General features: G+C 42.2%; 1 protein-coding gene across 1 annotated transcript in view; it reads right to left on the bottom strand.

The window, feature by feature from the left end:
- The window catches only part of NUCB2 (nucleobindin 2), a 29,796-nt gene extending 9,964 nt beyond the window's left edge, over positions 1-19,832 (bottom strand). Inside the window, exons 1-5 of the mRNA XM_081175408.1 lie at positions 19,604-19,832; positions 9,386-9,529; positions 8,404-8,511; positions 6,679-6,805; positions 1,976-2,079 (exon numbers count right to left, since the gene is read on the bottom strand). Of these exons, the coding sequence (XP_081031534.1) occupies positions 1,976-2,079; positions 6,679-6,805; positions 8,404-8,511; positions 9,386-9,529; positions 19,604-19,624 (504 nt within the window). The 5' untranslated portion in view covers positions 19,625-19,832. The remainder of the gene's footprint in view (positions 1-1,975; positions 2,080-6,678; positions 6,806-8,403; positions 8,512-9,385; positions 9,530-19,603) is intronic.
- Positions 19,833-25,780: the final 5,948 nt, after the last annotated feature.

Here is a 25,780-nt window from a genome sequence, read left to right as displayed (position 1 = left end):
TTGGAAGAAGGCTGGGCAAGGTGCAAGGTATTTATATATATGCATTTAATTTCACCATACCAGCTCCAGACTGATAAAGCTGAGGAATCAAAAAGTTGGACCTCTCAAGGACTCCATCCCAGAATGCTCTCAGATCTTACTGTGGCTTATTGTCCAGCTGGGCATAGCTGGGGCCTCCGCCACAGCAGAACCATCCCCACCAGTGGCTCCTGTAACTGTCCATCATCTTAACCCACCCATCCTGCAAGTCATTAACATTGGAGGGATCACTACTGGTCCATTATTTCTCCTCCCAACCAATCAACAGGAGGAGGAGGGAGCTGGTAAGCCCAAGGCTTGCTTAGGCTCATTCCTACTTGTTAATGTTGTACAACTAAACTATGGTTTAGCATAACCTGAAAATGCAGCTGACTATGCCAGTAGTGCCATTCTGACTATGCTTCTGTCCATTTTTCTACAGTGGTTCTCACAGTCATTCTTCAAGAGCAAACTCAGTCCCATTTCCTCAGTTCTCTATTTGCTTAAGGAAAGTGTGCTAACAATGAGTCACAAAGTCTCCCGGTGGAAATCTCACTCAGCTATGAACTCACTAGGGGGAGCTAAGAATTCACTATACTCAAGTCTCAGCCTTGCCATCTGCAACTTCATAATAATAATGTGGTACTAGTTATTTTTAAAGGGTTGTTGCTAACAATTATCAAGATGACTTATTTGCCACACTTTGAACACTCTAAAGTATTATAACATTAATAAGTATTTACAGTGGAACCTCGGGTTACAAATGCTTTGGGTTACAAACACTTCGGGTTACAAACTCCGTTAACCCGGAAGTATTTCCTCGGGTTGAGAACTTTGCCTCAGGATGAGAATGGAAATCGCGCGCCAGCAGCACAGCGGCGGCAGATGACACCATTAGCGAAAGTGCACCTCAGATTAATAACAGTTTTGGGTTAAGAAGGGACGTCCGGAATTAATTAAGTTCGTAACCCGAGGTACCACTGTATCTGTAAGGCTTTCCCTTCTCTGACAGTTGTCCTTCCCAATTATTTAGTTAAGCAAAAGGGCCTATTTGGTGTTTTTGTATCTGCAATACTGTTACCCTCCTCAAGCCTTCAGGAGAGGATGGATTGCAAATCTAAACATACTTTTCAATTTCAAAAACAGAGCAAGCGGCTTTAATTGGCTGGTTCTTTAGCTCAGGGATGGGGACCCGGTGGTCTCTCCAACTGTTACTCATTGGAGCTGCAGTCCAATAACATCTGGAGCATCACAGGTTCTCCATCCCTGCTTTTGATCTATGGAGACCAATTTTGATCACGTTAGGAAACACCTGCTTATATTTTGAGACTATTTTGATTTCATCAAGTTTAATGTGGAAAACAGAGAGAATGAAAAATGCCCTTTTCGAAGATGGTGTTGCAGCTTTTGTTTATTTATTTGTAAGTTTCATTTATTTTTTGCTACTTCAAAAGAACTTATCTTCAGGTTTTGGCAAAATGCAAATCAGTCTAAACCTAAAGCAGTTAACTAGTTAAAAGACAGGTGATTAATCAATGCAAAACTAGTTAAAATCTTTTGTACATATCATTTGTACATATACAAATACACTTACATAAAATTGCTAAAGGAATCAGAGAAGAAAATTTGCCAGTATTAGCTGGCAAAGGTCAAAAGAGCTCTCAATTTAAAGGCTCTGTAAAAACCTTCAAAGATTGCTTATGTTGGCTTGGGGGTGCAAGTCGCATGAGGCACTATGAGAAAAATGAGCAGACTGTTTTCAAATGCACATAAATGTCTCCTGTGGCACAATATTACATTACGGAGCCAAATGGGATTCTCAGACTATGACTCTTGAGGTAACTATGAAAGTTATTCAAAATGGAGGCAGGGGGAGGGAGAAAAAGTGGATTCCACTAAAGAAAAATACAGCAGTAGCAGCAAGCAAGCATCTGGAAAATATTTGCTCAACACTTACAGCTTTGATTAGCATGTCTAAATCTTTAGCTTCAAAAGTGTGAGGGTTGTCGTGGTTCAGATGCTCAAATTGTTTGAGAAGGAACTGATGGTCTATGCCAGAATCTAAAAACAACCCGTACAAAGACAGAAATGATTTAACTACATATATCAACATATATTGGACAACAGGTTAAGTTTCCTGGCACTGCATGAGGGAAGAAACATATTTTAAAAACACATTTATATGCTGCAGCCCTCAAGAGCAACTCAAGGATGAGCTTTAGCCAAAGTAAAATGAATATTGACACTCAAAAGGACACAACTGTCAAACTGTTGAGAGATTACACTATAATTTTAATAGGCAGAAACTAAAATGCATACTATAGCAGACATACACTACAACTATTCTGCACTTAAACCAGTTCCAATATCCATAATTTCCTCTAATAGCAAATGTTAGTTACAGTGGTACCTCGGGTTACATATGCTTCAGGTTACATACGCTTCAGGTTACAGACTCCGCTAACCCAGAAATAGTGCTTCAGGTTAAGAACTTTGCTTCAGGATGAGAACAGAAATTGTGCTCCGATGGCAGGGCAGCAGCGGGAACCCCATTAGCTTAAAGTGGTGCTTCAGGTTAAGAACAGTTTCAGGTTAAGAATGGACCTCCAGAACGAATTAAGTACTTACCCGAGGTACCACTGTACTTAGGTGTTAGTTTGGCAGCTAAGCAGATTGTCACTCAACTAACCTACAAATAAGGTGGCAATCTCCACATACTCCAGAGACACAAAAGTATAGAATTTCTGAAGTAAAATTAAGAGGTATTTAATTTAAAATAAAAAGTAAAGGGGGGAAACCGGGGGGGGGGGTCAGCGAGGACTGAGCATGCTCAGCAGTTTACAAAAGCCATGGAATGGGGAGTGTCATTTGGAAAAGAAAAAAGTGTTAGCCTCCTTGAGCCGCCTAACAATGGCTAGTATTCTGAAGAAGTGAAGGCCAGTATAATGCAACTATGGGTCAGGTGCAGATATACTGTTCCCCAATAAACAGAGTTAGGAAATCCAGAAGCAGGCTGTGATAATCTGTACTGCCTTCACTAGCATCTTCCTTTCTCCCTTAACTATATTATGTTCTGGCGATTTCCTGCTAAATGGACTAGGCTCTTTTGTTAAACTGTCTTCAAACACTAGTTAAGATGAGGCCCTGCTCTGCAGTGTAAGATAGGAGAGGGGGGATTCACACAAATGAGGAAAGCTGAGGGGGAAGTATGTGGGTAAAAGACAGAGTAATATTATGTCTGCACCAGCCTTGAAGGCTTTAGATTCTAAATTAATTCAGTTTGAATTTGGCAAGGTTGGAGGAAGTACAGCTTGGGTGTGAAATGATGGGGGGCAGGGAGGGAGATCCAATGGCTTTCTGAAATGTGACACAATTCTTACAAATAAAGACTTCTATCTTTCTTTGAATAGAACCCTCATGCTGATCATCGTATGCACATACGCATCTTATGCACATATGTATAAAGGTGGGATAATGTCCCAGGTAGTGGATTTCCAGTTGCCCAGCAAGACTTTCCCTTCCTTTTCTATCCCTGCTACCACCATGCAGATTTTGGGTTATTTAGGGGACAGGGGAAGCGGGGTGGTGGTGGAGAGGAATGGGAAGTCCCACCATGTGTGCAGAAGTCTATTCTACTGAAGAATGGACACAACTGGATGCCCCCTCCCCCTGTGTATACATCTACAGAGGTGTTTGCATGTTTCCCCCTCTGTATTGGCATGTTGGATAGCTCAGTCAGTAGAGCAACAGACTCTTAATCTCAGGGTTGTGGGTTCAAGCCCTATGTTTGGCAAAAGATTCTTGTATTGAAGGAGTTGTACTAGATGACCCTCGTGGTCCCTTCCAGCTCTACAATCCTCAGCAAGGAAAGTTTTAAATATCACTAACTGCGGCAACTGCTAACCAGTAAAATTATTATTAATATTCCTCTCACTATCCAAATAATTTTGCTGTTTGAAAGTCTGCTTAAACAGTGAACTTTTCTTCTTTAAAGAAGAAGCAATATTTCATTAAACAAGACCCAGCAAGGTGAGTCCTGCTGTGTGTGGAGTTTAAGAGCAGAAGCACTTCTTTTAAACTCTCCCTTCCCCTCCATCCCAAACCTTCCTAATGCTTGCTGAGCAGAATTGTGATTTGCTCTGGTGTGCAACAACTCAGATTATCTTTCTGCCATGAACACAGTGAAAGCAGGTCAAGGGGGGATCTGTAATGGATAATCATGTGAACTGGCCCTAACTGCTTTAGAGAAGAATGAAAACTGTTTCACGAACTAGATAATCTATCTTCATAAAGCCTGGCCTTACACTCTATTCCCCTGAAGCACCATTTACTGCTGATTGAAATGTAAGCATTTCAAATGCTGTAGAGAACAGGCCAGTCATCCAATATATCCATATTTCACATTGCAAAACATTTTCTCCTCCCTATTTCTACATACTACACCTGAAAACAAGGACAGCGGCAACAGAAAAATGATTTTGCACGAATTGTGTGGGTGTGGGTGTGTTCATTAAGTGTCACTGTTTTGATAAGTATTGCAGCTGCATTATGATAACTATACATGGTACTTTGAAGAACATGTATTTTTTCATACTGGACATAATATCAACTGGTTTTCTGAAATCTATCTTTTCTTTCCTTTAGACATTTTTTTCAAGACATTGCCAATAAAAGGTGTGGTTTTTCTAATCAAGTTTTACTGTGACACATGATACAGCCAGTGGACCAGATGCTAAGCTCTCCTCCCTTTGTGGGTCACTCTGACAGGTAGGCAGCGCCATCTACCAGTCAATCAAATGTTGTCAGGAGACTTAATTTCAAAGGAAAGAGTCCTGATTTTTCCTTTGCATCCAAAAAAGGGCAGGGTGGCAAGAAAAGGTGCCAATTCAAAAAGGGTTGACTCTTTGAGGCTAAGGAAGAATCAGAAGTGCACTTAAGAAAGCAATTCCAATTCTTCTTCCTTTTAGCTACAGCTTGAATTTTAAAGCTGCAGTAGGAACTTCCCTGTACCCTACATCCAGTACTATTTTTCTAGAAAAAGAGGTGCTGGAACTCACCATAAATGCCTCCCTCGTTCTCTTACAATGGCAAAGGCGCCCACCTGAGAGATACTAGAACTGAGTTCCGGCCACTTCCAGCTGGAAAAAAGCCCTGCCTACATCTTATATGAAGTCAGGCCCAGCAAAGGATGGCATGGTTTGCCCAAAACATCCAATATCCTGGGCCCAGTTGAGCTTGATTAGGCCCATAAACCATAAAACAACATTCAGCTTAAAAGATAATTCTCACATTTCTGCTATGCATATTAGAAATACCTGCTAGTCCATGGATTAACTAACATTGTTTCAATGAATTCATTGCAATGCAATCTGCAATTTAAGCATTTTGTTAAAATGATGATAAGTGGTTAACTTCCACACAAAAATTAGGAACAAGATGCTACTGCATTTTCATAATATCAGTATTACAGGGGTAGTATTAACTCATTTTATTTTTGCTCTGTATTCTCATAACCTTGCAAACCTTGTTTTCAAAAAACCTTTCTAAACAGGTGGCCCGGTCAGATAGTACTTTGCAGTTCATCAATAGTTTAGTGTTTATATTCCAGTGAAGTATGTTGTTAGTCCTCAGTGAGAAAAGTAAAACTTGCAAAGCGCAAGAGAAATTAATGAAGAAGCTACAAAAGTATTTGACAATATCAAAATGGAACTCGTATACCGTATTTTTCGCTCTATAGGACGCACTTTTTCCCATCAAAAATGAAGGGGAAATGTGTGTGCGTCCCATGGAGCGAAGACGCCATAGCCCCGTGACCCTCTCCTGGCTGGAGAGGTGACGCGCGGCTATGGCAGGAACCTCTACAGCCCCGTGTCATCTCTCCAGCCGGGAGAGAGCACGCGTGGGGCTAAAGCAGCCCCCCGCGACCCTCTCCCGGCTGCAGAGGTGACGCGCAGCTATAGAGGCTCCTGCCATAGCCGCGCGTCACCTCCCCAGCCGGGAGAGCGCGCGCGGGGCTAAAGAAGCCATAGCCCCACGACCCTCTCCTGGCTGGAGAGGTGACGCGCGGCTATGGCAGGAGCCTCTCCACTGCGCCTTTCCGCTGCTCCCTGACCTGCTCTTTGGGGCTGGTGGTGGGCTTCCCCCCGCCAGCCCCAAAGAGCAGGTCGAAAGTAACCTGAAGCCTGGAGAGCGAGAGGGGTCAGTGCACACCGACCCCTCTTGCTCTCCAGGCTTCCAAGGTAGCCCCCTGAACGCACCTTAAACGGCACCTTGTTTTAGAGTGGGAAAACAAGAGGGGGAACTTCTCCCCCTCTCTGTGCAGCGCCTCCTGCCGCTTCACTGAAGGGGCGCTGGGCAGAGAGGGGGAGATTTTTTTTTCTTGTTCTCCCCCCTCTAAAACAAAGTGCGTCCTATTGTCCGGTGCGTCCTATGGTGCGAAAAATGCGGTAGTTGTCTTTTCTTAAACCATTTTCCCAAATGTGTGTCTGCTGTTTCCTCAGAACTGGTCTGTCTCGTTCTCCTAGATTTCCAAACAGGAAAGGACTGTGTAATGAGATGAAAGGAAACACCAAAGCTCTTACGCCATTCTATTTTATATTAATCTCTGCTACTGTTGTAAACAAGAGAGGCAAATGAAACATTTTCGCTTTGTGTTCTTACCTTGAAATGAATCAATCTTGGCTTTAATTAACATCCTTAATCTTGCAACCTCTTGTCTTTTCAGTTCATCCAGCCTTGTTCTCACATGATGGCTAACTAAATCTAGTTCTTTGCTTAACTTTCCACTCTGTCAATAAAGCAAGCAATTGATAAAGGTAGTCAGTTAATTTTTTTTAGAAGGTAACTATGTTCTACTAGGTTCTCAACAGAAAGAAGACGATGAAGCGTTTCACAACTGACATGTTGCAACTGGAAGGACATATTACCTCCTTTTATCATGGAAACAGAACCCAAAGTCTAACATCCACAGGTTCCATATATAATAAATAAATGAGTACAGTAAGCCAGTTAAGGATCCAATCCAATTTTTAGTCCAAAGTTGTGTGAGCACTATGTTGCTGACAGAGAGGTCTTATGCTTAGAAGGCCTTCCTTTTTCACTTAGGGGTGGCGGAACACAATGCATGAAGCTGAGATAGATAAGCAGTACTTCCCTTATCTAAAGAAAGGAGGAAGTCCTGCACAGAAACCTCCACACACTGGTGCTCCCACACATTCTAGGAGCAGCTAGATAACACAACCCTGTTTAATATCTGATCCCACTGTGAATGGTTCACTTTGAGAACCATTGCTATCTGCAATTGTTGCTGTCATATTATCATGAAGGAGCTGAAGGATGTTCACAAATTTATCTGGGCAGCCAATTTTCAGAAGGACAGTTGACAGAGCATTACGATTTACAGTGTCAAAGGCCTTAGTCAGGTCAATAAACACCATATACAGGGGTTGGTTTTGCTCTCTGCATTTTTCTTGAAGCGGTCAAGCGGTGAAAATCATGTCCACCGTACCCCTAGAAGGTCGAAAACCATTTTGGGATTCAGGAAGGGTAGCCTCAGATATTGTTAGGAGACAGTTTGCTAAGATCCTTGCAAGAATTTTGATGTCCACGGCTAATAAAAAGATGCCTCGATCGTTTCCACAATCCTTTTTATCGCCTTTTTTTAAAAGAGACTGATAATTTAGGCATCCCAAAGTCTGTGCTGGAATCTCTTCTCTCCCCCAGGCCTTTTTGATGAGCTTGTGAAGTTGTTGTCTAAGTTCAATTCCACCCACTTTGAAGAGCAGCAGGTATCCCATCAGGTCTGCTGGGTTTGAGAACAAACTCCATGTCACCTGTATGGTGTACTGGCTCTTATCAGAATATAAGAGGAGCCGAGCTGGAGCAGACCAAAGGACCATCTGGCCCCACATCCTGTTCTCACAGTGGCCAGGGAGATGCCTATGAGAAGCCCACAGGCAGGGCTTGAGCACAACAGCACTCTCCCTGCTTGGGATTCCCAGCAGCTAATTCTCAGAAGCATACTCCCAAACACTGGATCCAGTAGCTATTCTCCATGAATTTGTCTAGCCTCCTTATAAACGACAAACCAGAGTACAGTGGTACCTTGGTTTTCGAACATAATCCGTTCCGGAAGTCCGTTCGCGTTCTGAAACGTTCAAAAACCGAAAGCAGAAGCCTCAAAAAAGAAAACTCAAAACAGAAGGTGTGTTTTCTGTTCGACTTCTGAGGCGCGTTTGAAAACCGAGGCACTTACTTCCAGGTTTCTGCATTCAGGTTCCAAAACGTTTGACTACAGAGGCGTTTGAAAACCGAGGTACCACTGTGCTCTACTTCTCTCTTATTTTTCTAAACAAGCTGCATGCTTACACAGTTAAAACTACATACCTTTATTGCCTCTATGTCGGCTGTCTGGAGCTTCTCTCTGAAATGTTTGTCTGTCTCGAGGACATCTATCACTTGCCTGAGGTACACATCGTAATAAAGCCCAGTATCCTTCAGGAAAATGAATATCAGTTTGGTAAAAGAGGGCCAGGGAAGAAAAGCATTTCTCTTTCTATAGAGATGTTTCAGACTAAATTAGGTGCGATCTTTAGTCCAGCTGTGATTCTAAGACCTAACTATCAGTGTCCATAATGTTTTATCTAGCGGTGAAGATAAAAAAAAATTCACATGAAGCAGCTATAAATACACATTCTTTGGGGAACTGCAACTTCTGTGGATTTAACTGAGCTCTTTAGAGATGTCGTTTATAAAGAAAACTCAGTAGTACAGAAGAGAAAGAGGTTATAAGGGAATAAATAAGATATATGTGATATTTTCTCTATAGCTTTCCTTCCTCTGTTTTTCTTCTAGCTTTAAGAACCCAGTTAATTTTAGGTCTCAAACTAAATGAGATATGGGGAGGTCAGTGACTGGATCCCCATGGTTTCTTTAAGTTAAAATCAGCCAGGATGAGCCCAAATAATATTTGGTGTCTGCTGTTCCGGTACAGAAAACTTAAGCCCTTTTCCAATATCATATGGTCTATCCCTTTTTTTAAATGGAGGATGTCTTTTCTCTGCTGAGAAATTTCCTATTCAAAACACTGGATAAAGTGGTTTGAAGTCAAACTGCTTTCTCTGAGAGTCAAAATGGTCCGGTTAGTTCATTTCCTCACTCTAATTTTCTTCTTTCCCCCCCCCCCTCTCTACAATATTTTCACAAAGCTAACAAAAAGATGAAGACCTAAATTCAGACCCTGAGTGCCACAGATGTCCCTGAACAGTATTAATACATTAAATTCAGAAATAAAATTCCATCTGTTCAGCGGTAATGGTAATATATACTTATGATATTGATGCCATTACAAAACACTTATTTCACTTACCGGATTATCTATTTTTGCATTCTCTACTTGTTCTTCCGCTTTTACCTTTGTCTTGTCTATGTCTATAGGCACTGCTTCCAGAGCAATAGCAAGATAGGTCAGGAGCAAAAGACACTGTTGTAAGAAAACAGCTTTCCATCTTATCTGAAATAAAACAGCAAAGTATTTTTTCTAAGCATGTAACACTCTTTATCCAGGATTGCTCCTATGGCAAAAGCAATCACGTCAGAAGTATGAGGAATCCCAGATGCATGCCTTGTCAACTTAAAAGAGGCTAAAGTAGAACACCTTTTGGTATGACAGGAGTGACTTATAGTCACACTCTCATGAATTCAAGCTGCAATATAGGAAGTGGGCCGAAACTGAGGTGTTAGCATTAGTGAGCAGTATGAACACAGTTCAGGACTGGTACTAACTATGAACACAAGTTTACACATTTCTGGTTAATAATGCAAAGGATAAACATATAAGACCATATGCAAAGTGTCTGGTAGTGGCATCTTGACATCTGCCATCATAATCTGTACTATCTTCATACCATTTTTATAGTACCGTCCTCCTATTCATTTTCACAACAACATTGCATACTCCCTTTTTACAAATGGAGAACTGATACCATTTTCCCAAAAGGCTGTGCTGGCATAACAAATTTGCGGGGTTGAGCTGCAGAAGTAGCCTACATGAACCAGACCGCACTACAGTTGAAATAAATCTATGAAATCTAAGCATGTTAGCTTAACCAAACTGTGGGTCCAATTATCACTGATCCTACTACTACATCAATTTAGTCCCTGAGCAGTTCCAAGGGAAAAACAAATCAGGTGTTGGAACTTTCAAACATTGGAAGAGCACACATCAACAGCAGAAGATAAAGTTTATCTGTTGTTGTTTTGTCTCATATTAACAAAAAGCAGCCTCTCAAGCTAATATACCAGGACAGCTTTGTACTAAATATGAACTACTGGTTTGCAGACACTAATAAAAATATTATTGCTTATTCTAAATATTTCATTCCATATTTCACAGCTTCATTTGTTATGATAATAATGCCTTGAAACATTTCCAATAAAATAAGCCTTTGCAACACCAGTACAGCAGCATGTTTTGTGATATCGTCTTGGCAGTACACTCAGTCCTAAGCAAATGCTGAGTGGTCGAAGATGTACTCGGGTCAAGCTGTACCACAACATCATCTCACTAGAACCAACTGTGCTGTCACAACTGTGTGTTGTTTTCAGTATTATCAGTCTTGGGAAGCTTTGTGACTGGTATATACCCACTGGGGTATATTAATTTCTAGCTCTCACTTGTATGGCAACTTTTGTTAAGCTGTGGCCTCTACTAAAGGTATGTGGCAGATGAGTGTATGAACTGACCCAATCTTAATGATTCTAATCAGAAGTATTAACAAGAAAAAAGAAACCTCTTACATGGAGGCAGTGCTTTTTTCTGGGGGGATGCAGGAGTACGCATACCCCTAAACATTTTGTGAATCTAAGTTTGGCCTCAGTGAGGGACAATATTTCAATATGAGTAAGAAAATGAGAGTATGCCTAAACATTTTTTGGGGGGGGAACGGGACTGCATGGCGGAACTTCACCCTCCAGTAACCAGAGACCAGCATTGAGTGTTAGAAACTCAGATATATAAGCTAATTGCCAAATGGCACCTTAAACCCAGATTATGGTCACCACAACCAACAGTCTAGTCACCTTTTTGCACTGAAGTTTATGACTAAAATTATTCTTATAACTAATTTCATTTCAACACTACTTTAATATTTTAATGAATCTCAAAGCAGTTCATCACACCAGCCACTGTCTAGCACCATCACAGAACTGTAGAGTTGAGATCCTGAGCATCATCCAGTCCAACCCCCAGGATACTGGAATAGGCAGCTGCCCCATACAGGGGTTGAACCTGCAACCTTGGCATTATCAACCTCTAACCAACTGAGCTATCCTGATTTTGCTGCTACCACTAGTGCACGAGCAATTACAATGCCAGTATCCAGCATCCACAGTAGCAGAGAAGGTAGAACTAAGAAAACATTAGGGAACAATGGACTCAAAAGGTTCATATCGGAGAAATCAGGACTCTTACGCCATTCTTTGGGGCTGAAGAAGATAAAAATCTCAGTAGGCTGTGATTCAGCTACACTTGCAATTCGTGTCTCTTTGCAAGCTAGGAGCAAAGTGGGATAGTCAATGAGCGACTAACAACAGCAAAACATTTATCAGGACTAGGGATTACGGTAAATAGGACCCTTCACTGGGGCTTTTGCTCTGACATCAACAGGTATTTAGGGACATCCCACTGTTTCATTTATGATATGATACAATAAGCAGTCACAGCCCGTTGTGTGACCATGCATAAATTATCATGGGTTCACTTTCTGTAGTAGCATGGCAAACATGTTATCAAATGCAAAGTGGCATGTCCTTAGATTATCAGCACCCCACATTCAAGAACTATGGAATGAGTCTGATTTTGAACGCAGACAGGTATAGCTGTGAGTCACAGCTCTGACGTGGAATGCATAACAAGGGTAGTGACTCCAGTTGATGCAAAATTCATAGATTCAATGATGACGGTGAGCAAAAAGAAAGCATGCCCTTTTAAATTAATAGATACACACATCAGCATAACAAATATTAACTATGGACTTGGAACCATGTATGCTTGCATTGCCCTGCCTGGAGGAATTCTACAGCTTCCAAAAGCCTCTCAGATTTCCCAGAAAACACAAGCATATCCTAAAATCCTAAATGGGAATTTAGGCCAGTCACTCAATTTTATTGTATATAGCCAAAGGCCTTTACAATGGACAACAGAGAATATAAGGAAAAACTTTCATCTAAAACCATACAATGTAACCTGTAACAGTTTACAACATAAAAGAAACATTAACAGTTAAGATTGAAGTGTGTTCACATAGTTGGAACGGATCTTTTTGGCTGCCAGCACAAATTTGGCTACCTGGTGTGTAATGTATAGATGTTTATCTGCTAGGAGTTCAACTGTCATTTCCGGTGTGGATCAACCTGGAAGCCAATTAAGAATTGGCAATATAAATTTTCCTCTGGGCATTGTATACAGGGGGCAAATCAGCAGATAGTGTGTAATGTCCTCTACCTGATTGCATCCACGTATACATTTGCGATCCATATGGGGAATTCCCCTATATCTCCCCTCTATCTAAATATGCTGAGGGCATCTGTTGGAATCTTATTTCTACAAAGGCTCTGTGTAGTTGTGGGAAAGTCAGAGTCTCAAGGTAATGGGGCCTTGAGTGATTGGTCTTAAGTTGGGGGTATTAAGTAGAGTAATGGGGGGCAATGATGGATGCTCTGTCTTGGTTGGCATCCTGAACAAAAATCCAATTTCTAAGGTCACGTGGGCTAAGGGCTAAGTAGTTCTCCATTTGAAGATTATAAGCTTATCTTGGCACTTTTGTGCCCAGCCCCTTGTCCTTAGTTGCTCTAACCAAAATGGGAATTTAGGAGGAAGTCAAGACACATAAGATTGCACTGTGAATTTAACCTGTCTCATCTTCCAGCATTTAAACACAGCAACCAACATAGTAAGTGTAAGACTGTACAGGCCAATTTGCTGAGTGGCCAGCCCACTGCAATGAAGACAGGAGGTTATGAAAGCTTACTCTCAGCAATATCAACCACAGGCATCTACAGTTAAAGCATAGTAGATTTTGGGGAAGAAACCCTAGCGAGAACCTGCTTGCCAGTGCCAGGATAGATAGATCGAAGGTCAGGCCACATATGTTCATGCTTCAAAGTTAATCGCCCTGAAGAAATTAAACAGCTAGAGGAGCCAATTTACATTTCACTTCTTGGTTAGCATTTTTTATTATATGTATTTTAAAATAGTATTTTATGCCACCCTTCAATATAAACATTTACTAGGTGTTTCAAAAGAAAGAAAAAATCTACACAATAGAAGGGAACATAACAATAACACTAAAATTCAAAACAAAAGCAATTAACATCTTGGGAACATTTATAAAAGTTTGTCTGGCACTAAGAAGATAGTTACCAGGTTAAGCCTTGCTAGGGGGAGAATTCTACAATTGTGGCACCCCAACTAAAAATGCCCTTTCTCCAGAAACCACCTGTCCCACTTCTGACAAGCAGGGACATTTGGAGAAAGGCTTCAGATTATAATTTCAATGCACAGGGAGACATATAGAATTAAGTAATTCTTATCTATACCTTCAAGGACTAGCTGCAAAGGAAAACAGGGCTGCTGTCCCTTTAATGCCTGCACAAAAGAGGGGATTTTTGGCAGGTGATCCTTGGCATGCAGAGGTGAGAAAAGCTGCACCTGCAAGCTTCTGTGTCTTTAATACTTGCAAGTGTGGCTTTTCTCACCTCTCCTGCTGCCTTTTCCATACTCAGTCCCTCATGTTTGGTACTCCTCATGTTAACAGAGGGAGAAATGATAACAGAGCGAGTAGCACTACATGAACCCTAGTGAAGCTTGTTGCTCCTGCTGCCTCACATCTGGAACAACCATAGAGCAACTGTTATTTGATGGAATTTGTACTGATGACTATTTTTTAAATGCACCGAGCTGAGGGGGTATAAAATTGAGAAGATCCATTAGGGGGTGCCAAATTTTGGGCTCACTCAAGTCCAAAGATTACCAAAGTCCACTCTGCAGCAGGAGAGCGCCATGGTCTTCAAACCCTGCTGAAGGACTTCAAAGAGGCATTTGACGGGCCGCTGTGTGAAACCGATTCTGCATTAAATGGATCTTCTTAGATTCACAGATGTCTTAAGTATCAAGTGGCTGCCTCTGCCTGGAGGGAGAAATACTTTGGCAAGCTGGACATAAACCTACAAGTTTATGACGACTTCATATCGTCCAAACAGAAATTTACCTTATACAGTGGTACCTTGGTTGTCGAACAGCTTGGTTCCCAAACAAATTGGCTCCCGAATGCCACAAACTCAGAACATTTTTAGGAAGCAGAACTTCCGACGTGGCTTCTGCGGCTTCCGATTCGAGTGCAGGAAGCTTTTGCAGACAATCAGAAGCCGCACCTTGGTGTTCAAACAGTTCCAGGAGTCAAACGGACTCCCGGGACAGATTACGTTCGACAACCAAGGTACCACTAGAATACTAATTACCTTAAAATACTAAGGGAGATATTTTACACATAAATTACTAGTGAATATGTGCATGAACCACCACTTGACTCCTCTACTGTTGATGCCTGGCAGCTGCATGTGCAAGCTGACTCCATGTTTATTACGGCCTCGGTCCTGTATACCTGAAGGAGCATCTCCACCCCCATCATTCAGCCCAGACATTGAGGTCCAGCGCCGAGGACCTCTGGCACTTCCCTCCCTGCGAGAAGTGAGGTTACAGAGAACCAGGCAGAGGGCCTTCTCGGTAGTGGCGCCCGCCCCGTGGAATGCCCTCCCATCAAATGTCAAGGAAATAAAACAACTATCTGACCTTTAAAAGAAATCTGAAGGTAGCCCTGTTTAGGGAAGTTTTTGATGTTTGATCATGTTTTTAATATTATGTTGGGAGCCGCCAAGAGTGGCTGGGGAAACCCAGCCAGGTGGGTAGGGTATAAATAATAAAAATATTATCATACATTACTATTTTTATTGAAATTATATACCGTCTGATACCCGGAGGTCTCAGGGCGGTTTACAGTCCATTCATATGTGCCGTCAACACCAAGGCAGAATTTTCACATTGCCTTACACCTATGATGCTGAAAAGCCAATTCATGATTTGGGAAAGTTATACTTAAGAGCTTTTGATCACACTAGCTGGCTCTATAGCTCATCCGAACACAAATTAACTGACTGGCCAAACAGGAATTCCCTCATAGAACATATGACCTTTCTCCTTAAATCCCTTTACTGGCTTCCTAGCTACTTAGCATCTGGAACAGCCATATTTTCCCGAGCCTTAACCCTGTCTGGCCTCTTCCTCTTTTTTTTTCTATACTGGTTGAACTGGGATGGCTGGAGTAATGTAATTCTCCTGAGATCTGTCAGCAGAAGACAAGATCTTTTCAACTCTAAGCCATAGCCAGCCTGCTTTAAGATGACACGTCATTACAATCTATGTGCCTCCCATCCTCCCCATCTCCTAATTTTGGTTTCCAGAGGGATAGCCATATTAGTCTCTTGCAGCAAAAATTCCGAACAGTCTTATGCCATATTTATTGTTGTAATAAATTTGTTAGTCTTTAAGAAGCCAGCAAACTCTTTTTTTCTTTTTGAGACATTACTGACTATAATTTCCAAAGGAGGCTGAACTGTAAAAAAAATACTCAGCCTCCCCACTCCTCTTTTTCTCTTCTGTACAAGTTGGAACTTGTAGAAAAGCTATCCTGGATATATTCTTTCAAGGTTATGTAAGTCATAACTTACCAAAGAAGCAGAGTATGTATTTAGAATACATAACATTTCTTTACGACTTATGTTTTCTGTATTGTTTTTAAACCTATTTTTGTTGCTTTTGTTGTATGGCTGTAAATCACCTTGGGTCTTATTGTGGAAGGTGATTCACAAAATGATAAATAAATGTAAACAGGCACCCAACAACTTTGTTGAATACCACCCTTTTATATCCACAATGAAAATATACAATAAAATAATTCCAATTAAACAACATAGTAATGGAAGTCGGAGGCTCAGATAAAGAGAATGCCTTGGTAACCAGGTGTGTCTTCAAAAGCTGGCAAACACCAATACTGATAAGGCATCTCTTATTTCAACAGCGAGCATGCTCTGTAACATCAGTGAAAAACCTTCCTCCATATCACCATAAGCTGATAATTATTAGACTCCGGCAAGACTAACTTGATTCCATTTGATCACCTCAGTGCCCTTACCAGGAAATGTAGGGAAAGTTGGTCTTTTGGGTAACCTGGTTCAAAGTTAGATCTTTTAATCCTATATCCTGTCCCATGATATAATATCCTATTCCTAAAAAATCCTTGATAAACTGCCCATTTTCTTTTAAAAGTACAAAAAAGGGAAAGATTCTGGTTTATATGGATGTTTCAATGGATTTCAAATATCTGGATACTTTGAAAATATTTCACCTCATACCTCTTTCCTTCAGGTTAATTATACCCCGCTAAGAAAGTGAAGCAAGCCTCAAAAAAGAAGGAGGATCTTGCTAAAGCCATTCTCCACAGTTGCAACATTAAACAGTCAAAATGTGGTCTGGGGTTGTACCTCAAATTTAACTGAACATGGTATTAGGTTTGATGTTCTTCCAACCACAACGAAACCCTTTGATGTTGCATTTTCTCCAGTGAGCTCAATACAACTTACGTGGTTCTTCTCCCATCCTCATTTTATCCTCAGCCTAACCTACATTGGAAGTTTTTAAACAGCAAATAGCAAAAACGCTTTAAAATAATAGTGACTGGCCCAAGTCTGCCAGTAAGCTTCATGGCTAAGTGTATTTGGGGGGATTAGCTACTGCATCATACTTGCTCAGACATTTAATAATTATTTTATACAGCACCATCATTATTCCTGAGCCCACAGAGGATGCAATGGAAAATGCGAGAGAGAGACAAGAGCAAGCAGGGATGAATGTAACCAAATACAGTTACACCTTCTTAAAACTGGTCACAGTTGGAAATGAGGATTAATGGCATGAGGATTAAGGGGGTAAACCAAGGCTACCCAAGAAAGGGCGTAAGGAGGGATTTGAAGGAAGAGACACATTGCATATATATTCAGGGAGGAACATTTTTTCCTTTCTCAACTTTTGGATATTTCCAATAATACATGTCAATATATTATTTTTTTCTGTAGCCTTTTTAAAAGGAAAAAAAACAAAAAAGCACCAATCACAGGAATGGGGAAAACCTCCAGGTGCAAATTCCTTCTCAGGGGCACTCTTAAACCACTTTCAGCTGCACCAACCAACTTGTTTCGGGCAAGACAGGTAAGTTAACAATGTGGTTCTATTTAGCATCTAATAAATTTCTGGCACCAAAGCAAAGGTATTCCTGATGATTTGTTTAACACCACCACAAATCCATTACATCAGGAATGGGGAACCCGTAGCCTTCCAGATATTGTTCAACTCAAAATTGCAACAGCTCCAGCCAGCATAGCAAATGAATTAGCTGTACTGTGTGCTGGGAAGTCTGTTCATCTGGATGGAGGTGTGCAACTGGCTTTAAATGGAGTCTGCACATCCTGAAGGGCCAGGCACAGAGCTTGTAAGTTTGTCTTCTGAGCCAGGAGAGTCCTTGTCAGAGGAGAACCAGGAGCAGCCAGCCTTACTACACTTCTTTATCGTTATTTGTCACTTTACAAGTTTCCTGCAAGGCAGAAGGGTAAGAATGCAATAGAAAAATCTTCAAATGGATGAATTTGCCCTTGCTCTATGTGGAGCAGCTGGCCAATCAAAAATGGAAAAAAGATTCCCACCCATGTGAAATGAATTACCTTGCTAAATTCAGTGATGGCCCAATTCCCAAATAAGGCTGTTGACAATACTGTAAATATTAAAACCGTTCTTCATTTTCAAATAAAGATCTTATTAAATTGAACAACGCAGATAAAATCAGATAATGTGATTATGCTGAAATAATTGTCACAGTATAAAAGCCACAATCACTGAAGTCCTCTTTTAATCTTCTGAGAAGCCAGGGGGGACCACAGGTACTGGCAGTGACATAAGAAATGAGTGTCAGAGGTAGGCATTATTTGTCATCTGCCGAGGCCCACACCTTTCCAGCAGGCCATGACCAATTCCCAACATCTCCTGGCTCTGCTGCTGCTGCTCCTTCCTGCTGTCACTACCTGCTCACTTGTCTTCTCCGAGTATTCAAGCAGTAGCAAAAGTAACAAGAAAGAACAACTCTCTCCCTTTGGGCAGATATGCGACTGAGACCAGAAGAAGAAAGCAAGTTAATGGTTAGTTGGGACACCAGTGAGGAGGTAGGCACACTCAGGAATGGTACCCATTGAGGACATCGTGCACAAGGGACCTAGCCAGGACTAATGATATCCATCTTATCTGAACATGAAGCCCTGAACTGCATTAAAACCAGTTCAGTCAAGGTTTTCTTGTAAATGTAAAAGAAAGCTTGCTTCCCTGCACACTCCCCCCCCCTTTTTTACACATAACAAGGGCTATGATGAATCAACAGGTCACTGCTTTCATTCATTGCTAGAACCATTTTATTTCACAGTGTTTTTAAAGAACTAAACAATAATTGTTCTGATAGCACAATAAAACAAAGTGGCAATATTCTACCATTTAAAGGAAACAACCCACATGCCTACGTCAAGGAGCTGACTATGCTTACCCACAGATTAACTTAAGTATAATTTCCCACACACACATTAACTTGGATGTAGCTGACATATTAAGGACACCTTGCATAGAAAATAGAATACAAGGATCTGAAACATACAAACATACAGTGTAAGACAGGCTTAAATATGCAATAAATGGGGAGCTTACTCATAGATTGTGGTCCTACCATGCCCATCTCAAGAACTAACACAGAAAACACTTGATTATACTTCAAATACTTTTGTACCCCAACAATATAGTAGCTAGAGTGTGTGTGTGTGTGTGTGTGTGTGTGTGTGTGTGTATTACTTTTTGCTGCATTGTATATTTGAGGACAAGAGTTGCTCACATAATGCCTTTATCACTCCATCCCATTGATGAGTTAAGAAGAGTAAAACTGGGCATACTTCTGACTTTTTACAAGCCCACTTTTTCCCTAGGTGAACTGATGTCATCACAAGGTCACAGGCGTTAATTCTGCCATTCAAAAGGGAACTTTGACTACATGTGCTAGCTAGCATGAGTATCCCAGGTGCAGCTAACCCCTTGGACCAGCTCCTCTCCATCAATTTAACAGACGCTACACTTCTCCTACCTTGGGCAAGCACACTTTCTCAGAAGGTGGCAAGCTCTGCAGGTGCCAACAATAGCCATGGCTCACCACCACCCAATTTGACAGCCCCTTAGTTGAAAAGCAAATAAATCCATCAGACTCCCACTTCCCACCTTGCCCACGGCTTAAAATGTGCTGCCAGAATAACCTGTTGGGCAAAGAAGAAACTTAAGAGTGACACCTGTCCACTGAGCTCATTACCCAGGGAAGGGTCCAAGCAAGTGCACCATCCCAGCGGGCAGCCAGCTCGCCCCTTCTGGTCCAGCTTTGGAGGAAACCTGACTTACCTTTATCTCGCTGTGATTCATAGCTATGGAGACGGAGAGATCCTGAGCGTCTTCCAGCTGATGTGGCTTCTGCCTATTGTGTACTCGCGTGCTAGGAGAGAGAGGCAGCCTACAGAGCCCCCAGCAACAGCAGCCCAGTTGCCAGGCACCTGGTGGCTTCTTTTCCGCCCGCCTTCCTGCCTTCCTCCCTTCCCCTTCCCTGCCTTCTTCCCTTCCTTCCTCTCAGCCTCTCTGAAGCAGATCTGTAGCGAAACCTAGTTCCCCCGTTCCCATAGTAATAGGCACCACCTCTCGGAGCACGCGGATTGGCGGAGCCTGTCCCCCTTCTGGGCATCGCGTAGGGCCACGATTGGGCGACGGCGAAGCAGCCGCGTTCGGTTGCGCAGGCGGCGAAACAGGCCTGGGGAGGTGCGTTGCGCTGGGGGAAGGTACGTGGCGGTAGCGGCGGTGGGCGGTGCTAGTTTGATTTCCCCGCCCCCCCGCTCAGTGACGCGCCGCGTTGAGGAAGAATAAAGCCGGGAGGGGGCGGTGGGTTGATAGAGGAAGCTGCCAGTGGCCAAGAAGCCTTGGAAGAAGAGGAAGGGGGAGCCAGAGAGTTATTCATTTTGAATCAATCATTGTCCCTTGGTCCCAGCATCTGGAATTTCCCGGAGAAAGAGGATCCCCAGGCGCCAGTAAATTCAAATGCCTCCAGCAAGGCAGAGTCCTCCAGAACAGGCAAACAAACAAGAAAATAAAGCCCACATAGCTACATTAAAACAAAAAAATATATGTTGTGAACCGCCCTGTGATCTTTGGATGAAAGGTGGTACAAAACTTAAAGGTAAAGGGACCCCTGACCATTAGGTCCAGTCGTGGCCAACTCTGGGGTTGCGGCGCTCATCTCGCTTTATTGGCCGAGGGAGCCGGCATACAGCTTCCGGGTCATGTGGCTAGCATGACTAAGCCGTTTCTGGCGAACCAGAGCAGCGCACGGAAATGCCGTTTACCTTCCCGCCGGAGCGGTACCTATTTATCTACTTGCACTTTGATATGCTTTCGAACTGCTAGGTTGGCAGGAGCTGGGACCGAGCAACGGGAGCTCACCCCATCTCAGGGATTCGAACCACCGACCTTCTGATCGGCAAGTCCTAGGCTCTGTGGTTTAACCCACAGCGCCACCCGCGTCCAAAAGGTGGTATACAAATTGAATAAATAACAATAGTAACAATAATAACAGAACCAAGAAGAAAGTGAAATAAGAGAAGTTATGGTAAAAGACTGTAAATAAACTTAGGGTGGCTTTGCAAATTTGTGTGTGTTTGCTTCTGCACTTCTGATACTGAAACGGAATGGCAGAAACATTGGTTCAACCACATTAATAGTCCTTGCATCCTTCAACTACTTGATCTTTGGGCCTTTTGGAGGGCAGGAGGAGGAAATCAGAACCCTTTGGGTTACACTTAACACTGATGCTGAGCCAATGCAGTGGTGCAGTAGATCTTGTGGTACTTGGGATGATGTGGCTATAATGCTAAAATCTGTGGATTGCACTTTTGAATTGTTTTTTAGCTGCCTTTGATGAAACGTATGGCATATTCCAAACACCCAAAACTTGATTTTGGGATAAAAAGATTTGAGACTCCTTACTACCATGGAAATGTAATAAATGAATATTGCATAACACTTATGTCTCATCTCAAATGTAACTGATCTGTAGAGAAGACTTTACAACCTGAAAAAGAGACAATGCATGTACTTTTATAAACCAAGAAAATCTTTCATTAAAATTATTTTTAATAAAATAATAATTTGAGACATCTAGAGAGAATTTGTAAAAGCTCAGATCATATCTACTCAAAACAATCTTAAACCCTATGTACTTGATCAAATGCTGGAGGGGGACTTTCATTTTCTGACTTTTATTTAAACTATAGGAAGTGTTTATGTTTTACTTTGGAATCAAGGTTATTTATATATGTATCTTCACATGTTCTTGTCATATTTGGGTTTTCTTTCTCATAAATCAACATTATAGAATGTGAATTATCTAGTTTAGTGTCTTTGTAATTTTGGTTTTTTCTTCTTTTCATTCATTAAGGGAATGTTTATAATATTTTTGAAGTTTTCTAACATGTACTAACATCTACTCATACCAGAGTGGTTCTCCAAGATCTTATGCAGAGGAATTCCAGTTTGGCTTCCTGAAAGTCATAGAACTATAGAATCATAGAGCTGTAGAGTGGGAAGAGACCACCAGAGTCATCTAGTCCAGCCCCCAGCAATGCAGGAGTCTTTTTGCCCAATGTGGGGCTCGAACCCACAAGATTAAGAGTCTCATGCTGTACTGATGGAGCTATCAACCCCAATGCAGGATTTACTTTTGGGCAAACATGCACTTGAGTCAGGTCAGAAGTCTATCTAGCTGTGGACAAATCAAGCAAGGCAAGATAGCAGTAGTATAGCTTAGATGGAGGGGGGGAAATTAATTGTACCGAATCCTTGCCCCTACTGAATATAGTAGCTCATGAAACACAGAAGCTTGTGCATCTGGTAAAATAAGGTCATTAAGTGGGGGTTTTAAAGTGAACCACATTGCAAGTCAAAATAGTTTTAAATTAAAGGTTGTAAACAAATGTGCTGTATATAAACATTTTTTCTGTATAGTCAAACCTAAACACAAGTCTTCCAATTAATGTGAATGCAGGGGAAAGGGGCTTCAGGAGGGGATCACTGGTGTATTAGGGGAGTTATATGTCCATAGACACATAGAATTGTAGAGTTGGAAGGGACCATCTGTTGTGTTGTGGGGCTTATGCCAAATCCTATAGTCTCTCAGCTGGCAGATCTTAAATAGGCCTGAATATAAAACCATGTAGTGCTGCTGCACCTTAAACTTTGAAGAAATGTGTTTATTGCTGTCGGCCACATTGTTCCACAGTAAATGCTACCCACACACAAAATAAGCAAAGTGCTTTCACTACAGTTGGGATGATTATTTATACTGAAAAGAGGGAAACACACATTGCCGGTAATCCTCACAAAACAACTCTTCCATTTCTTAGCAGACAGCTGCAGCAAAACATGATCTATTTCCCAGTGAGAGCAAAAAAATCTGCAGACTGCCAAGTGTTTTCCTTTTCTCGAAAAAGGAGGAAATAGCACTTGGCAAAAACATACCACATACCTGTTGCTAAGAAATCTAGTTTCGTCCTGAAAATGATGCTTAATTTAGAATGCTTTCAGTGCCATGCATCAACTATCATTTCCAAGTCTATCAATTCTTGGGGTATATATCCTGGAAAATATATGTGGTTCTTCAAACCAATGTTCACTCAAAGATTTAGTTAAAATTAACAAACCTTCATTGCATTTAAATTCCTATGCTAGTCTCATTAAGGCTTGTTTCCATATGTTTTGGCAACAGAGTAGTTGCTGTCCAAAATCCCTTCCTCTTAACTCAGAGAAGTGTAGTACTGGCAGGGGCGCTGACTTATAAAAAATATTGGGGGAGCCCGCGAAAGCTCATGAATAATAAATAAGCTAATGAATATGCAGATAAAGTGGCGCCGCCTCCTCGTGAGCGAATAGGGGAGAGCGTGCTGCGCCTATTAATCAGCTCCGAAGGAAATTGGGTGGAGCTTTTGCTCGGGAGGGAGGGCAGGAGGCATGCAGCCCAACCCTGTGCATTTTGGGCTGGGGGAGGGGCGGCGGTGGCGCTCTGCTGGAGGGGCGCCCGAGATTATTGGGGGGGCTCCGCCCCCCCAAACGAATTTTTGAGGGGGCTCGGGCCCCCTCAGGCCCCATGGAGTCGGCGCCTATGAGTACTGGTGTACTAAAAAAAGATCCATGTGTGTTTCAAAGGCTATGTGTATGCACAATCTGTATAACAAGGCATGCACAGGACTCTTGTTAGTTGCAATAACAAAAAGTGAATCTGTGGCATAGCTGTCAACTTACAGATTTGAAAATAAGGGACCAGCAGCCTTGAAAATAAGGGATCAGCAGCCAAAATAAGGGACCTGCAGCCTCACCTGTTCCAGGCACTCCAGTCTTCCTGTCCTCCTGCAGTCTGGTCAAACTCATGCTGGTAGCTTCGAGAACACTGTCCAACCAACTTTGTAACCAGAGGTTCAACTGAATAGAATCTGAATCACATGCACCACAAGGCCTATGCAGCCTCAACTTAAGATGGCTCCCCGGCCTGGCTTTGCAATAGCACGTGCAACAAAATGGTGTCCAGCATTCAAAAACCTCGTCAGCTTGCATTAACTAGCCACACACACACAGCCTCCCCCCCTCGCCACGAGGTCGTCAGTCACCCACCATTTTAGTCAACCAGCTCCTTTCTTTTCCCTCATAAGTCAATCAAAGGAGCCTCCAAAACAAATTCAAAAGCCCCCCCCCACGAGATCTCCTTTCCTTTTCCCCCACCATGTGCCCCCGCTCCAGACAGACCTTTCCGCCGGCAAGGGTGAGTGGGCCATCGATGACGTATCCATCCGATTCCAATCCGAGCACTCAGCACAGGTATGTTCAACGTCTGAGCCCCTCTGAGCTAAAGGCAGAAAGCCCAGCCAGCAGCCAAATGAAGCCTCAAGGGAAACCACCGTCACCTCTCTGCTGGGAAGCGCTGAGCAAAGGCAAGTCCCCAGGCAATGCAGATGATTTGATCATAGAATCATATAACTGTAGAGTCAGCACAAGGCATGCAAGCTCCACCCCCCAGTCATTCTTAGCCTTCTTATTGGGTGAGCAACACAGCCAAGCAACACAGTTGGAGCCTCCCTCCTCCCTGGCTGGCAGGGAGGGAGGGAGAGGAGCTGCTTCCTTAGAAATTTAAGGGACATCATTTAAGGGACATCCATCAATAAGGGACAGCAGCGGGACATGGCGCTGAAATAAGGGAGTGTCCCTTCAAATAAGGGACACTTGACAGCTATGATCTGTAGCAGGAAACAATAGGAAGCTCAGTCCCCTTATTGCTCACACAGAGGAAGTCTGGCCTTCAAGTTTTTATAAGGGTGAGGTCTTGCCACATTACTTTGGCTATACATCCATCTTGTAGTTCTCCTATCAGAGTAGGGCTCGGTGATGAAAGACAAGTTGAAACACTTCCTGGCATCCACAAGGCTCTCAGATCCTGCCGCAGGGTCAATCCTCCTAATGCTGGGTCTGTTTTCAACAGATCTCATCTATTCTCCTGATCCTGGGGTGTTACCATTAACAACCAGCGCTGGATTTATGCGCAAGCTATGTAAAATACAGTTTCAAGTCTTGGGTTGTGAGGGGCATCTAAATAAGCAAGCAAACAAAAAATACTGTTATATTGTTTCTGAGAGTAACACCAGACTGGTATGGGTGCAGGATGGTTCACTCAGCTGCCTGTTTTACTGGAAGAAAGCTGTATGAGAGCACTTTGTTTCCTGTTCCAATGAAATAATTCACAGAACTAGACTTGGAAGGGTTTGGCAATTGCTCCAATCTCCTTAGCAACTTCCTGTATCTCATTCTCACACTTTGAGAGCTGTGACAGTAGGCCACATAGAGAACAAAGCTTTTATAGTCCTGATAAAACATCAAAGGAAATAAATGTGATTTTAATTCCTGAAATTCCTTCTTAATTTCCACCGAGCACCAGTAGATACAGAACTGTCTTTATCACAAGAAGAACTTTAAATATTGAATAAATGAGCACAGTTAAGGTCTTGACAGAGTTATTCAAGCGCCAAGCTGTAATCTTAAATGCCAGAAAGATGTACCCTCAGTTTTAAATTGTTGCTTCACTTGCCATTATTGAGGACATATCTGAAAAGAACATTTGGTATCTGTAGCAATTAGCATGCTTAAAAATTCACAGAGAAATGCCAGTCAGATACTTAATTTTAAGAATTGCATGCAGCTTTCACGTAGTTTATTACACCAGTCTCTGCTGACAAAAAAAGCAATGTGGAATAAGCTTTGGATAATTCTCAACACATTAACTTCAATTATTTTTCCGATTAACCACAGAAATTGTAGAGCTATGAGAAGATGCACAATGAAGTTGTTGTTTTGCTACGATCCCATTTGAGAGTTGGAACTTCAAAACAACAGCCTTGCTGTGTGTGACAAGGTTTTCAGGTATGGAAACACAGCCGAGGAGTTTTATTTGAAAGGCAATGCAAGGATATTAGGATAAACAACCAGACATCAATG

Source organism: Podarcis bocagei, assembly GCF_964188305.1.
Source record: "Podarcis bocagei genome assembly, chromosome: 1".
Lineage (NCBI taxonomy): Eukaryota > Metazoa > Chordata > Lepidosauria > Squamata > Lacertidae > Podarcis > Podarcis bocagei.
The sequence above is the reverse complement of the archived record's forward strand: the minus strand, read 5'-3'. Positions and strand labels throughout refer to the sequence as shown.